The 16,805-nt window shown below is 40.0% G+C and overlaps 1 protein-coding gene and 1 pseudogene across 1 annotated transcript in view; both read right to left on the minus strand.

The window, feature by feature from the left end:
• Positions 1-16,805, minus strand: part of AKR1C4 (aldo-keto reductase family 1 member C4) — a 45,445-nt gene that overhangs the window by 11,376 nt on the left and 17,264 nt on the right. The window contains exons 3-5 of the mRNA XM_017860605.1: positions 12,143-12,259; positions 4,922-4,999; positions 4,367-4,489 (exon numbers count right to left, since the gene is read on the minus strand). Of these exons, the coding sequence (XP_017716094.1) occupies positions 4,367-4,489; positions 4,922-4,999; positions 12,143-12,259 (318 nt within the window). The remainder of the gene's footprint in view (positions 1-4,366; positions 4,490-4,921; positions 5,000-12,142; positions 12,260-16,805) is intronic.
• On the minus strand, positions 2,405-3,904 carry LOC108521034 (ADP-ribosylation factor-like protein 4A; annotated as a pseudogene).

A 16,805-nucleotide genomic window follows, 5' to 3' on the forward strand; every position in this document is an offset into this window, starting at 1 on the left:
CAGGCGTGGTGGTATGTGCCTGTAATCCCAGCTACTCAGGAGGCTGAGGCAGAAGAATCACTTGAACCTGGGAGGTGGAGGTTGCAGTGAGCTGAGATCGTGCCATTGCACTCCAGCCTGGGCCTGGGCAACAGCAGCACTCTGTCTCAAAAAAAAAAAAAATTAAAAAAATATCAAAAAGAATAACTGAGGTTTGGGAACCTCCACCTAGGTTTTTACCACTAGGCCTGTGCTCTCATGGTGAACTTCTGCTAGGGCAGTGCTCTGGGGTCAGAGCCCCCACACAGAGTCCCTGCTGGGGCACCACCTGATGGAGCTGTGAGAAAGGGCCACCATCCTCCAGACCCTAGAATGGTAGATCCACTGACAGCTTGCACTGTGCACCTGGAAAAGCTGCAGACACTCAATGCCAGCCCATGAAAGCAGCCAGAAGGGAGGCTGTACCCTGCAAAGCCACAGGAGTGGAGCTGCCCAAGAACATAGGAACCACCTCTTACATCAGCATGGATGTAAATGGAGTTCCATTGACTCCTGGATGTGAAACATGGAGTCAAAGGAGATCATTTTGAAGCTTTAAAATTTGACTGCCCTGCTGGATTTCAGACTTGCATGGGTCCTGTAGCCCTTTTATTTTCGCCAATTTCTCCCACATGGAACAGCTGTATTTACCCAATGCCTGTACCCCATTGTATCTTGGAAGTAACTAACTTGCTTTTGAGTTTACAGGCTCATAGGTGGAAGGGACTTGCCTTGTCTCAGATGAGACTTTGGACTGTGGACTTTCAATCTAATGCTGTGAAATGAGTTAAGACTTTGGAAAACTGTTGGGAATGCATGATTGGTTTTGAGTTGTGAGGACATGAGATTTGGGAGGGGCTAGGGGTGGCATGATACGGTTTAGTTATGTGTCCCCACCCAAATCTCATCTTGTAGCTCCCATAATTCCCATGTGTTGTGGGAGATAATTAAATCATGGGGGCAGGTCTTTCCCGTGATGATCTTGAGATAGTGAATAAGTCTCATGGGATCTGATGGTTTTATAAGGAGGAGATTTCCTGCACAAGTTCTTTCTTTGCCTGCCGCCATCTGTGTAAGATGTGACTTGTTCCTCCTTGTCTTCTGCCATGATTGTGAGACCTCCCCAGCCATATGGAACTTTAAGTCCATTAAACCTCTTTTTCTTCCCAGTCTTGGATATGTCTTTATCAGTAGCATGAAAATGGACTAATACAGTGATCATGACAGTAATTTTTTTCCAGGACATGAATAATTAAAGGGAAAGAGTTAAGCTTTTAGCATATCCAAGAGGAGTAATTGTTTTTTTTCTTGACTTAGTGAAAAAAATTTTTTCATAATAAAATGTAAAGTGAGAATAGTAAACTTGTAGTTAAAATTGAAAGTAATTACTTTAAAGCCCCCAGGAAAGAACAAATACAATAATAATGCAATACAAAAATTTAAAACATCATTGATGTATACTCAATCATTATGTGAAAATTTGCTGTGGAATATAACTTTCCCTTTTGATTATTTTCCCCCAGCAGATTACTAGTAATTGCAAAGGGGAGAACACGTGCCTCTGGAAATTAGATCTGGTTACCACTTGTTTAACCAAGTCCTCAAAATTAGGATCACTAATTGTGGGACAATCTGCCATTTCATGCTGCCTCCTGTGGTATAATTTCAGGGATACAGCAAGGTAGAGGCAGTTTCTCACCATAAATGTTGAACTTCTATGATATAAAGCATCCAAGTATAACTGCCAATCCACAGAAACTGACCTTTCAAAAACTTGGAACAAGTTAACTGATCAAAGTACAACAAACTGAAAGTCACAACTGGATTTTTTTTTTGTTTTCATGATATATCTTTTCTTTACTCTTTAACATTTCTCATTATTTTATAATTCTCTCTGTAGAGGTCATACACATCTTATATTTGGTATAATTTCAGGTACTTAATCTTATATGGTATCTTTAAATTTTTTCATCTTCTATTTGTGGTTAAAATAGAGGTATAAGAGATATTGCAATCAAACAATGGGAAATCCAAATACTGACTGGATAATCAATGATATGAGGGCATTATTATTTCCTTACATATAATAATTACACTGTTACTGGGAGAATATCTTCATTCCTATGCCATGCTTTGAAAGGGCTGTAGAGGTGAATTGTGATCATTAGAGTATATTTTGAAGAGATTCAACAAATACTACATGTACTGATGCAGATCTACTCATATATACCTATATATTTGCCAGGTTGGCAAAGTGTCAACAATTTTGGATGTAGATGGTAACATGTAGATGTCCTGTATTATCCCTTCAAATTTGTCTAAAATTGGAAAATTGTCATAATAAAACAATTGAGTAAAACTAATATTAAAACCACATTAATTCCCTCACTTTTTAATTGGAAATCAAGATTTTATATTATATTACCAAATACATAAATTTTAAATACTACATGTTTCAACTGTAGACCTGTACTCATTGACTCTAAGTAGTAAGAGTAAGTTAGAGAACAGAACCATATGCAGAATAGATGCTTCTCAACAGTTGATTTGATGACAGAAAGCAAAGAGGTGCATCAAAATAAGATGTGGGCAGTCACAAAGTCGAGTCAATGTTCTGCTAAATTTTCCTCAGTGTTGATTTCATCCACCACAACTAGTTATCTCCATAAATAGTTAACTCTCTTTTTTTCACTCTTTAAAGTTTTATTTCAACAACTTTGGGTCAAATTTCCACAGTTGTGTTCTGGTTAATTTAGTATACTTGCTTGACTTCCCAAAATGATAGTACTGAAATATTTGTGGGCTAGGGAGAAGAGACCACTTGAAGCATCACTGCATTTACTCAGCTTCCACAAAGCCACAGAGTTGGGCATCTGATTGTTCAATGAAATGAAGCTTTGATAGCACGCAGGAGGGCATACAGGAAAACCAGGCTGTAGACAGTCTTGCATTTGTCAAAATCAGACCAGAGGAAATCTATTCCACATATATAGAAAAGGTATCGTATTCATCTTTTTATATTACTGCAATATTTTTCTTTTCATTATCACATCATGGAGTTTCTCAAATCCTTTATTTCATGTCCTATGATTGCACAGGTAGGCTGCAAATGCCAAGGAGTTGATGAGCTCAGTTCAACCATTGCTAACAATTTCTCAATTTCTGAGAGAGACAAGTTCTTCAAGTCTAGTTTCTTAGCACCTGTAGTAAGTACAGGGACATCTTTATTTTCTTATAAAGTTCAATTTTGACTTCTTCCATTTTTCAACATCAACAGAGTCCACAGCAAACACAATGCCATCTGTGCATCTTGCATATGGCTTCTACAGTGTTCCTCATTTCTCCTGACCACCTACATCTCGGGAGTGAAAAGTGACTGTTTTAGAATTTTCCAAGGTTACCTTAATTTTTCAGTGTTAAATCCTTTGGTGGGTATGGTATTTACAAATTTATTGAATAGCAGCCTGTATAAAACAGTTCTTCCAGCACAGTCCGAACACGAAATAACAATGTGGAATGACTGAAATGAAGGGCAGAATGGACAGGATGGTAGTTTAGTCAGTTAGTGCATTCCCCTATTTCCAGCTGCAAATAAGTGTTCCGAAATGAAAGGCTTTCTTTTTTTGTGCTTTAGAACTTTTCTTCCTAGGTGGTCCAGCTATAGGACTCCCATTTTGGGTCTGGGTCTAAATGGGGCAACATTAGCAGGCTTTTCTACATGAGGCAAGGGTGGGGGTTAGCACGCCACGTCCTGTCAGCTTATCTCTCAAGCAGCTCTCATAAACAGGTAACTTCCTCTCCCTAACCTGGATGACTTTCACTGTTTCCAGTTAGTTCTTAGTACCTGCTCAAGAACTATGAAAACAGAGATGCCAATAAAAAGCATTCAGACATCTAAACTTTATTTAAACCCGTAGTACCTATCTTCTCTTATTCTCACTCTCTCCTGATTTATTGCTCATCCCATGCTTTTATGGCCTTTATAATTATACACATTATACTCCAAATCATCTTTACCAATCCACTCTCTGGTGGTCTTTTCAAACCTGAGAGATAAGTGCACCTTCTCACTGAGTTCTGATTAACTACTTCAGTCCTCCTTGATGAAATTTACCTCCTCCAAAAATAGTATACAGAATTCAGCATGAAGGGCTCTGTACCTTTTTCACTAAGACTTCTCCAAGGAGAGGTACGATTAAGGGTCTTCCATGTTCTTCTAGACAGAGGCTTTGCTTTCTAGAATCTTCTATTTCACAAATGTAAGTGGAACAAAACAAATGGAAGCCAGGCAGTAGGACAGGAAGATGGGTATTGAGAAGAGAAAGGAGAGGAGCCTGAGGGCCCTCACCTGGTTGCAGACGGGCTTGTACTTGAGTCCTGGCTTGTTGAGGATCATCTCCAGCTGCCTGCGATTGAAGTTTGACACCCCGATGGACTTGGCCAATCCTGCATCCTTACACTTCTCCATGGCCTGGGAAGGGGTTGTGAGGAATTATTTGTGCAGTTGGCTGCAGATTATGATAAATGCAAGACAGAACTGTTAAAGCAACAACTGTTAAGATATGACAATGAAAATAGCAGTGATTCTCAAGAGAATTACAACAGATAACAGAAAAGGATAGTGACAGCAAGAAGAATTTGGGTATCCTCTTTAGGAAGCTGGAGAGAAAAATACACATGGAGGGGGAGGAATACCTGTCTTCCTTGTCCCCAATTTATCGCCTTCATTTCCCACTATTCTATTTCAGTCATGTGTTCTTCCCTACCACTGAGGAAAACTTCCTTTGTCAAGCTCCTTAATTTCTAGTTCCAGTGGTGCATATTCCATTGGTTGCACATGAAAGCTGGGAAACAGGTTTACCTCTTGTCTTCCTTTTCTGTACTCTGTCCTCCTAGCACTTACCTCCCATATGGCACAGAGATCCACTGTGTCGAATATTACTTTTCCATTTTCATCTGTTGGTAGTAGCGTCTCACCTGGCTGAAGTAGAAGCAGTCATTTCAATGTCACAATTTAATTTCTCCACCCATAGGCTTGTTCCCATGTACATTTTAGGATAATCCACCAGGTGCTGCAATGTTCTAGAAAGTGGTGTGGGCAAAGTGTCTCACGTACGGAGTTCTAAGGCATGTCTTTAGGAGACAGGCTTCCTTTAATCTCCTACTTCCATTATATATATAAACATTTTACAGGTTTTAATGGGGTTTCACAGTTGACTTTTGTTACTTTTATCTGCTCCTATAATTTTCTCTGGGGAAATGCCACTGTTTGACTCAAAAAGTCCTTGATATCCAGCAATAAGGGATTGTATTCTTGATCCAGGTGATACAATAAGAGTTCCTTATCCCCCTGAAGATTTGATAGTACATGAGCAGGATCATAAACCAAACATGGTCTCAAATGGAAGTTCTTTTCAATATGTATTTGAAAGTTGTAAGACCCATGGAGGCTCTCTTATGTTAATCACCATGAGCCTTGAGCTGCCTCAAAGCTATCATTGCCAACAATGAAAAGGCTGGGACAAAATCCAGAAAACCTCTTGGAGTTCATAATTATGGAGAAAAGGTCACATTTTTAGAGTCTAGGTCAGATCTTTATTCATGGCAGTGACTACCCATTTGCATCATGCAATAAGCTCTTTTAAAATAAACTAGCCTGAGTTTTCCCTATAAATTTAAAAGTTATGCACAACCAAAATTCATGACTAAGCAAAGCTACCAACTTCATTGTGAAACAAGCTTTAGTGAAAAAGGCAAGGATTCTCAGGTCCCATTATGGTTTCCTTTTTAAGACTCACCCAGAGTGAGTTCCACCAAATCTACTTCAGCTTAAAATGGGGAGAGATAATGGAAACTCACTGTGTACCATATGTGCAGTGATTTTTTTTGGCACCACAGCTGCATGAATCTCTGCATCTGTGAACATCCCACAAGATGGACTCAGGAACCCCAATTAAGACAGAGCCTTGAAGGTGGCTATTGTTATCTTGAGTTTTTGAGGCAGAGGCTTTGAGGTTGATGTACTGTCTTCTGTTGTCATCATACATTAGAGAAGGAAGGTTTCACTATTTATTCAATAAAACAGGGGTTAGGCATTATACTTAGGACTCTTCTTCCATGTCACAATACCTACATCCTCCTAAGAAGCTTAATTCTACCATCAATGTAAAGGATTTTCATGCTGGCAACAGAAGAGAAAAGTTTGATCTCAAAAACTGCCAACATTGAGAGCCATTGGAAAATGAATAAGATAAAGGTCAACACAGTCCAGTTGAAGTTTTTTTCAGCGAGCTTTCCAAGGCTGGTTGGACCAACTCTGGTTGGTGGAAAGTGCACCAAAGCTGCAGGGTAAAAGTAAAGAATTGTGTTGAATAAAAACATGACCCAGTTTTATTAGTTTGCCCCACCTAATATTTAGACATTTTTTCCCACTCGTTCAAAACTGATGACTGCTAGCAAAGAAAATTCACATTCTTGTTGTATTTTCTTTTGATCTATCCACGTAAATTCTATCTATTGCAAATATAGTTAGTACAATTGCTAAACAATGGAATTAAAATTTTCAATAGGTAAAAATTGATATCAATAATGATGCTCATTATCTGAATGATAGAATTTATAAAACACTTCATTTGTCTAATTTTCTCATCCATTGAACCCAATGGACAAGTTATTCCTGTTGCTTAGAAACTACAGAAAACAATGTTCTTAACATGTTGACATTTGTGAAACTCCATTCAACATACTTATGTTATTTAATACCTATAGGGCTCCCTTATTTTGTACTCTCCCCCCTCACACACACTCTGATGAAAGGGACAATTGAGATTCAGAATAATAAGATATTAATGAAAGCCATCCAGGACCTAAGAAAAACTATAATATGATTATAGTTCTCTATGATTTTATAGCCTGATCTGAGATTTTTTTTCCCCAAGATTGTGGATCAGAGGCAGTGTTAGCATGGCCCTCCCACTTGGAAGAACCAGCATAATGTGTAGATATTCACACTGTGAACTATTTTCCAAGAAGCAATGCAGAAACTTAATAGAAAAACTGAAAGAATTCACAGACCCTTTGAAAGAAGTGGCAGGCTGCAGCACACACTGTAAGACAGATGAAAAACTAAGTGCCCAGAGTGTAAGAAGAGGAGAAACTGCCTCCAGAATACCCTTTCCTACCAGGGACTCTGAAAATGTAGGCCATGGGGCCTAACTGATTGAGGGAGAGGTGAGAAGTAAAGTAGAAGCACCAGTGGGAAATGCCACAAAGGCATTCCCAATCTCCAGCATGGACAGAAGGCGGCCATTTCTTATTTTATCTCACAGAGGACCCTCAGTGAAGTCAGCCAACTAGTTCAGGCAGGGGTCGCAGATTGAAAGAAGCTCCCAACTGAATTTCATGTTATTATTTTGAGTGGGGATGAACTCCTTTGGTTAGAACTCTGGGGGCAAGCAAGAAGTGTGCTGCAGACACAAATGCAGAAGTCTTGTGCCCGGCCTTGCAGTTGGATGAGGAGGGGCATAGCTTGAAAGCCACAGTTGCTATCTCTACAGGAAAACTTTTGTCCCAGGGCACTTGAGCACAGGCGTCTTAGAACTTAGTCCAGTGCTCCTAGCACCTGCACTCAGCAGCCTGGGCAACAAAGCACTGTAGAACTGAGATCTGCCTTGCCAACTGTGTGGGATCTCAGTGAGGCTTACTGCCACCTGCTACTTCCCACTCCCTGTGTGAATGCTTCTGCGCAACAAAGGCAGTTATACTCCCTTACTGCAACATTACCCTATTGGCCTGAGAACCATGTCCTTGCCCCTCAGAGCAGCTGCAGCTAGCACCACTCCAGGAGAGTCAGAATGCAGACCTGCCTAACCCTGACCCAACCTGATTGTGCCCCTCCCACTCACCCTGGTAGCTTAACACAAAGAATGTAAACTTTTGGGAACTCTATGACCCTGCCCATCACCTGAGAAACGAGAATACCTCCCTAGGGAAACATAAGGCAAGCTCAAATCTCACAGCTGGTGCTCTTGTGCAAGAGCTGGAGGCCAACACAGTTCATTACAGCATCCCTAGGTAGAATAACATTGCACCCAGGAAGAAAACTTGTTTGTAATCTCAGCTGACTCCGTTGCCTGCATCTATCTTACTAAGAAGTCCTGAGTCTGTCCCTGAGACATGTTCACTATTATTATATCCAGCATTTGAGAAAGCCAACCCAAAATGGCTATCTACAACCAAGGAATCTCACAGAGTCTATGTCACTTCCCTGACACCATCATGAGAACTGGTGCTGGTATCCACTGCTGGGAGACATGAAGACAGGTCACATCACAGGATCCCTTTCCAATATTCCCCAGCACTAGCCCAGAGAGGGGCAACCCCATTGGGTCGCTAGACCCAGAAGAGCAATAGCAATCTATCACTGTAGTCGGGCTCTGAGGATCTTCTACTCGTAATGGAAAGAGCATCACATCAGGACAGAAATATCCAGATACCAGGACTTGAGTTCCAGATCTTTACATTGGCGGCAAGTTTCTTTCAGCAGAGACACAATTTCAGTGCTAGATTCAGTAGGGAAAGTCTAAACCTCTGCCACCAACAGTCAAGTGGCCTTGGTGCTCATGAAGGGTCTTGGAGAAGGGGGTCTCCTTTCCCCCTTTTCCATCAATGCAGACATAGCTACGGCTTCTCCTAAAGAAGCTCTGCATGGGTACACCCATACACAGCTTTCCTGGAACACTTCAGAATGACTGCGTCCCCACAGGAAGAGCACTCCCCAGGTTCAGAGGCAGTCACGATTTCTCCCTACTTGGAACGTCAACATTTCTACAGATGAAAAGAGGTACCTGTCTGATCTCAAGATTCAGAACACTGGGACAAGAGTGAGACTGGGAAGTGCATAGCTTTTCTGTCAACCTGGCACGGGAGCTGAGGTAGTTTCCATCCTTAGCATTGATAAAAGAGGTGAATCCAATTGTAAAGCTCTCCCAACCACATTGGGTACTTCATTTATCCACCTGCTTTAGCTACAAATGGTTCCTATCCAGAGATACCACCTCTACTGGCCTGCGGTGGTATCCCTGGGTAGGGGATACTCAATAAATAGTGGGAAAAAATGAATAAATATAAAAGTACATACAACAGGAGTATAAGATAAGCTTCAAGAGACTGCTGCCATTCCAATCCCATAGGAGACAGTGAACTTGCCCACACACTGAGTATATAGCTACTACAACCAACACCTGAGGAAGCCATGACACAAAGACTATAACCAAGGAACTCATATAAGTCTTCATACCTAATAGCACTAAGAACCCAATTAGGCTATTACAAACTATAAATATTAAAGTCAGATCCTTAAAAGGGAAAAAAAACAGGGAAATCAAAAATGAATTCAAGAATAATTAGAAGAAATAATATAGCAAAATGAGAGGACATCAGAAAAGTAATTATGGTAACATGACAAGATTTTGTCAACCCCAAACCCTGGGGTCACCCAAATCACCCCAAAAAGATCACACTAGCTCCCCAGCAATAAATCCAAACTAAGATAAAATATTCGAAATACCAGATAATGAATTCAGAAGATTCATTATTAAGCTACTCAAGGAGATATCACAGAAAGGTGAAAAACAACCTAAAAAATTTAAAAAAATTCAGGATATAAATAAAAAATTTTCCAGGGAGATAAATATCACAAAGAAAAACCAATCAGAACTTTTGGAAATGAAAGACACATTTAGAGAAATACGAAATGCAGTGGAAAGTTTCAACAATAGACTAGAACAAGTAAAGGAAAGAATTTCAGAGCTCAAAGACAAGGCTTTTGAATTAACCCAATCAGACAATGATAAAGAAGAAAATCAGGCTGGATGGGTGGCTCACACCTGTAATCCCAGCACTTTGGGAGGCCGAGTTGGGTGAATCACTTGAGGTCAGGAGTTCAAGATCAGCCTGGCCAACATGGTGAAACCCAGTCTCTACTAAAAATACAAAAATTAGCCCAGCATGGTGGCATGTGACTACAATTCCAGCTACTCAGGAGCCTGAGGCAGGAGAATCGCTTTAACCTGGGAGGTGGAGGTTGCAGCAGTGAGCCAAGATCACGCACCTGCACTCCAGCAGCCTGGGCAACAAAGCAAGACTCTTGTCAAAGAAAAAAAAAAAAAAATGAACAAATTAAGAAATATGAGATTATGTAAAACAGCCAAACAAGAATAACTGATGTTCCTGAGGGAGAAAAGATGTCTAAAAGTTTGGAAAACTTACCTGAGAGAATAATTGAGAAAAACTTTCCTGGCCTGGCTAGAGATTTAGATATCCAAATAGAAGAAGCTCAAAGAACTCCTTGGAAATTCATTGCAAAAATATTACCACCAAGTCACATAGTCATGAGTCTATCTAAAGTCAACATGAAGGAAATAATTCTAAGAGATGTGAGAAAAAAGCATCAGGTAACACAAAAATCTATCAAACTAACAGAACTTCTAAGCAGAAAACTTAAAAACGAGAAGGGATTGAGGTCCTATCTTTAGCCTTCTTAAACAAAATAAATGTCAGAAATTTTGTGTCCAGCAAAACTACGTTTCATGAATGAAGGAGAAATAAAGTCATTTTTAGAAAAACAAATGATGAAGGAATTTGACATTATCAAACCAGTTCTACAAAGCATGCTGTAAGGAGTTCTAAATCTTCAAACAAAAGATTGTTATTCACCACAATGGAACCTCCTGAAAGCATAAAACTCATGAATCCTATAAAACAATAACACAACAGCAACCAAAAGTATTTGGGTAACAACTGAAATGGTGAAAAGAACAGTACCTCACATCTCAGTAATAACATTGAACATAAATGGCCTAAATGCTCCACTTAGAAGATACAGAATGGCGGAATGGATAATAAATTACAAACCAAATACCTGCTGTATTCAAGAGACTCACCTAACACATAAAGATTTGGATAAACTCAAGTTTAAAAGGTGGAAAAAGATTCTTTGCAAATGGAAACCAAAAGTATACAGGAGTTGCTACTCTTATATCAGACAAAACAGACTTTAAAACAACAGCAGTAAGAAAGACAATCATTATATAATGATAAAAGAACCAATCTAGCAAGAACATATTACAATCTTAAATTTATATGCACCTAACACTGGAGCTCCCAGATTTGTGAAACTATTACTAGCAGACTTAAGAAATGGATAGCAACACAATAAAATAGTGAGGGACTCAATACTCCATTGTACAGCACTGGTCAGATAATTGAGGCAGAAAGTAAATAGGAAACAATGGATTTAACATACTCTAGAAAAAAGTTTACTAAACAGATGTTTACAGAACATTCTACCCACCAACTGCAGAACATACATTCTTCTTATCAGCACATGGAACATTCTGCAAGATAGACCATATGATAGGCCACAAAACAAGTGTCAATAAACTTGAGAAAATCCAAATTATATCAAGTATCTCTTAGAACACAGTGTAATAAAACTAGAAATTGACTCTGAAAGGAACCCTCAAAACTATACAAATACATGGAAATCTGCTCTTGAATGATTTTGGGTTAACAATAAAATCAAAATGGCAATTCAGTAATTTTTTGAAATAAATGATAATAGTGACACAAGTTATGAAAACCTCTGGAATACAGCAAAAGCAGAGCTAAGAGGCAAGTTCATATCATTAAATGCCTACATCAAAAAGTCTGAAAGAGCACAAATTGACTAAAGATGTACTAGAGAAACAGGAACTAACTAAACCCAAAGATATTAGAAGAAATAATATTAGAGCAGAACTAAATGAAATTGAAACAGGCCGGGCGCAGTGGCTCAAGCCTGTAATCCCAATTAAGACAGGGTCTGGAAGGTGGCTATCGTTATTTTCTTGAGTTTTTGAAGCAGAGGCTTTTAAGGTTGATGTACTGTCTTCTGTTGTCATCATACATTAGAGAAGGAAGGTTTCACTATTTATTCAATAAAGCAGGTTAGACATTATACTTGGGACTCTTCTCCCGTGTAATAATACCTACATCCTCCTTAGAAGCTGAATTCAACCATCATCATAAAGGATGGTCATGCTGACAACAGAAGAGAAAGAAGTTTGATCTCAAGATTCCTTACCTTGAGAGCCATTGGGAAATGAATAATATAGAGGTCCACATAGTCCAATTGAAGTTTTTTTAGTGAGCTTTCCAGGGCTGGTTGGACCAACTGTGGTCGAAAGAAAGTGCACCAAAGCTGCAGGGTAAAATAAAGGATTGATGTTGAATAAAAACATGAGCCAATTTTATTAGTTTACTTCACCTAATATTTAGACACTTTTCAGCGTTCCAAACGGATGATCCCTGGCAAAAAATATACTCTTTGTTTATTTTGATATGACCTACCCATATGAAAGCTATTATATATTGCATATATAGTTAGTACAACTACTGAACAATGGAATTAAAATTTTCAGTAGGTAAAAATTGATATCAAGTAATAATTCTGATTATCTGAACTGTGAGAGAAATTATAAAGCATTTGAATAGTCTAATTTTCTCATCCATTGAACCCAATGGGTAAGAATAAGTATTCCTGTTTAGAAACGGAAGAGCAAAAACTTGTTATAGGCTGACAAGTGTTGAGCATCATTCAAGATACTTTTGTTATCTGTTGTTTCATGCTTATAGGGCTCTCTTATGTTGCATCTCCCTGCCTCCCACGCTTTTCAATGAAAAGGACAATTGAGATTCAGAATAATAAGATACTGAAGAAAGTCATCCCAGACATAAGAAAAACTAAAATATGATTATAGGTCTCTGTGAATCTGTAGTCTAGGTTAAACCATCCTGATTTGAGTTTTTTGTTCCCAAGTTTGTGGATCAGAGGCAGTGTTAGCATGCCTCTCCCACTTGGAAAGACAGAATAGCGTGTAGAGATTCACAATGCAAACTTTTTTCCAGGAAGCAAGGAAGTAACTGAATAGGAAAACTGAAAGAATCCACAGACCCTTTGAAAGAAGTGGCAGGCTGCAGCCTACACTGTGAGACAGATGATAAAACTAAGTGCCCAGAGTGTGAGAAGGGGAGAAACTGCCTCCAGAATACCCTTCCCCACCAGGGACTCTGAAAATTCAGGCCATGGGTGTAAGGCCTTAACCCTACCCAGGCTCAGAGCTGATTTAGGGAGAGGTGAGAAATAAAGTAGAAGCAGCAGTGACAAGTGCCACAAGGGTATTGCCAATCTGCAGCATGGACTGAAGGAAGCCATTTCTTATTTTATCTCACAGGGGACATCAGGGAAGTCAGTCAATCTGAACTTAGGGAGTTCAGGCACATGCCACAGATCGAAAGAGGCTCCCAGCTGAATTTCATGATATTAATATTATCTCGAGTAGGGATGAGCTCCTTTGGCCAGAACTCTGGAGGAAAGCAGGAAGTGTGCTGCAGACAAATGCAGAAGCCTGGCACCTGGCCTTGCAGGTGGATGGGCAGGACATAGCTTGAAAGCCAAAGTTGCTGTCTCCACAGGAAAAGCTTACGGCCCATGGCAAGTCTGAGTTCTGAGCACAGGCTGCTTAGAACTTAGTTCAGTGCTCTTAGAGCACTGTGGAACTGGGATCTGCCGTCTAACTGCATGCGATCTTGGTGAAGCTTACTGTCACTAGCTACTCCCTACTCCATGTGTGAACGCTTTTGTGCAGCAAAGGCAGTTATGCTTCCCTTTGGAACATTACCCCAGTAGTCTGAGCACCATCCCCTGATGCTCACAGCAGCTGTAGCTAGTCTCCAGAAAGTCAGAGTGCATACTTGCCTAACCCTGACCAAACTTGGTTGTGCCCCTCCACCCACCCTGGTAGCGTAACACACAATAAATTTTTAGAAAATTTATTGCCCTGCCCGTCACCTGAGAAACCAGAATACCTCCCCAGGGCAACATAAGGGAAGTTCAAATCTCACTGCTACCACCACAGCTGGTGCTCTTTTGCAAGTGCCATCTCTTGGTTGGAGGACAACCAACACAGTTCATCACAGAATATCTAGGTAGACTAACACTGCACCCAGGTAGGAGAAAACTTGTGTATGATCTCAGCTACCACCATTGCCTGCAACTACCTGGCCAGACAGAAGTCCTGAGTGTGGCCATGGGACAAGTTTGCTACTATTATAACCAACATTTGAGAAAGCCAGCACATCAGGGCTATCTATAATCAAGGCATCTCAGGGTCTATGTCACTTCCCTGCCTTTCCCATGACAGCTGGAGCTGGTACCCACTGCTGGGAGACTTGAAGACAGGCCACATCACCGAATCCCTTGCAAATATTTCCCAGCACTAGTCTAGAGTGAGGCAACCTCACTACTGGGTGGCTAGACCCAGAAGAGCAATAACAATCACTGTAGTCTGGCTCTCAGGAACTCCTACTCTCAGGGTAAGGGGGATAGCATCACATCAAGGGAACATTCCGTGGAACAAAATAATCCAGAGAGCAGGCCTCGAGTCTCACATCTTTCCATAGGTGGAAAGTTTCAGCAGACACACGATTGCAGTGCTGGGTTCAGTAGGGAAAGTCTAAACCTCTACTCACAACAGTCAAGCAGCCTTGGTGCTCATGAAAGGTCTTAGAGAAGGGGTGGTCTTTCCCCTCTTGTCCATCACTGCAGACAAAGCTAGGGCTTCTCCCAGAGAAGCTCAGCATTGGTATACCTATAGCCAGCCTTCCTGGAACATTTCAGCATGACTGCATCCCCACAGGAGGAGTACTTCCCAGGTGCAGGCTTCCATGAGCAGCAGTCATGATTTTTCCCTACTTGGAACATTTGCATTCCTACAGACGAAAAGTGGTGCCTGTCTGATCTCAATATCCAGAACACTGGGACAAAAGAGGCTGGGAGGTGGATAGCTTTCCTGTCAGCCTGGCAGGTGAGCTGTTCAATTCCCACCTATGAGTGAGAACATGCGGTGTTTGGTTTTCTGTTCTTGCAGTAGTTTGCTGAGAATGATGGTTTCCAGCTGCATCCATATCCCAAAAAGGACATGAACTCATCCTTTTTTATGGCTGCATAGTATTCCATGGTGTATATATGCCACATTTTCTTAATCCANAGCACTTTGGGAGGCCGAGACGGGTGGATCACGAGGTCAGGAAATCGAAACCATCCTGGCTAACACGGTGAAACCTCGTCTCTACTAAAAAAAAAAAAAAAAAAAAAAAATACAAAAAACTAGCCAGGCGAGGTGGCGGGCGCCTGTAGTCCCAGCTACTCGGGAGGCTGAGGCAGGAGAATGGCGGGAACCCGGGAGGCGGAGCTTGCAGTGAGCTGAGATCCGGCCACTGCACTCCAGCCTGGGGGACAGAGCCAGACTCCGTCTCAAAAAAAAAAAAAAAAAAAAAAAATTGAAACAAAACACCCCCAACAAAAGATCAATGAAAGATAAAGCTGGTTCTTTGAAAAGAGGAACAAACTTGCTAGACCATTAGTGAGATTAACCAAGAAGAGAGAAGATCCAAATAAGCTCAATTAGAAGTGAAACTGGACACATTACAAATGTATCACAGAAATACAAAAAATCATTCAAGACAACTAAGAACACCTTTATGTGCACAAATTATAAAATCTAGAGTAAATTGATAAACTCCTGGAACCATATAACCCTCTTAGATTAGATCAGGAAGAAACAGAAACCCAGAACAGACCAATAACAAGCAGCAACAATGAATCAGTAATAAAAAATTGCCAACAAAAAAAGCCAAGGATCAGATGGGTTCATAGCTGAATTCTACTTGACATCCGAAAAGAAATTGGTACAAATCCTACTGAAAATATTCAAAAAGATAGAGGGAACTCTGCCTAAATTATTCTATGAAGCCAGTATCACCCTAATATCAAAACCAGGAAAGGACAAAACAAAAATAGAAAACTATAGATCAATATCCCTGATGAACATAGATTTTTAAAAATCCTCTAGAAAATACTAGCTAACCAAATGCATCAGAACATCAAAAAGATAATATATCGTGATCAAGTGGGTTCTATCCCAAGGGCACAGGGATGGTATAACATAGGCAAGTCAATAAATATAACAGAGAACTGAAAAACCACATGGTTATCTCAATAGATGCAAAAAAAAAAAAGCAATTGTTAAATCCGCTATCCCTTTATGATAAAAACCTGCAACAAACTAGACGTAAAAGGGACTTGCCTGATAAAAACCATATATGACAAACCCACAGCCAACATCATACTGAATGGAGAAAAGTTTAAAACATTCCCCTGAGAACTGGAACAAGACAAGGATGCCCAATTTTACCACTTCTATTAATATTTAACTTAATACTGGAGGTCCTAGCCAGAGAAATCAGGAAAGAAAAAGTAATAAAGGGAATTGAAATTTGAATAGAGGAAGTTAAAGTATTGCTGTTTGCCAGTAATATAATCATATACCTACAAAACCTTAAAGACTCATCCAAAAGTCTCCTAGATTTGATAAACAAATTCAGTAAAGTCAGGTTACAAAATCAATGTACAGAAATCAGTAGCACTGCCATAAACCAACAACAACCATGCTGAGAGTCAAATTAAGAAATCAAGCCCTTTACAACAGCTGTAAATAAAATAAAATCCCTAGGAATATACTTAACCAAAGAGATGAAACGTCCCTATAAGAAAAACAATAAAAACACTGCTAAAAGAAATGATACATAAAACAAACAAATGGAAAAACATTTGCATGCTTATGGATAGAAAGAATCAATACTCTGAAAATGGCCATATTCTAAATTCATATGGAACCACAAAAGAG

Source organism: Rhinopithecus bieti, unplaced genomic scaffold (genome assembly GCF_001698545.2).
Source record: "Rhinopithecus bieti isolate Rb0 unplaced genomic scaffold, ASM169854v2 scaffold_56822, whole genome shotgun sequence".
Taxonomy (NCBI): domain Eukaryota; kingdom Metazoa; phylum Chordata; class Mammalia; order Primates; family Cercopithecidae; genus Rhinopithecus; species Rhinopithecus bieti.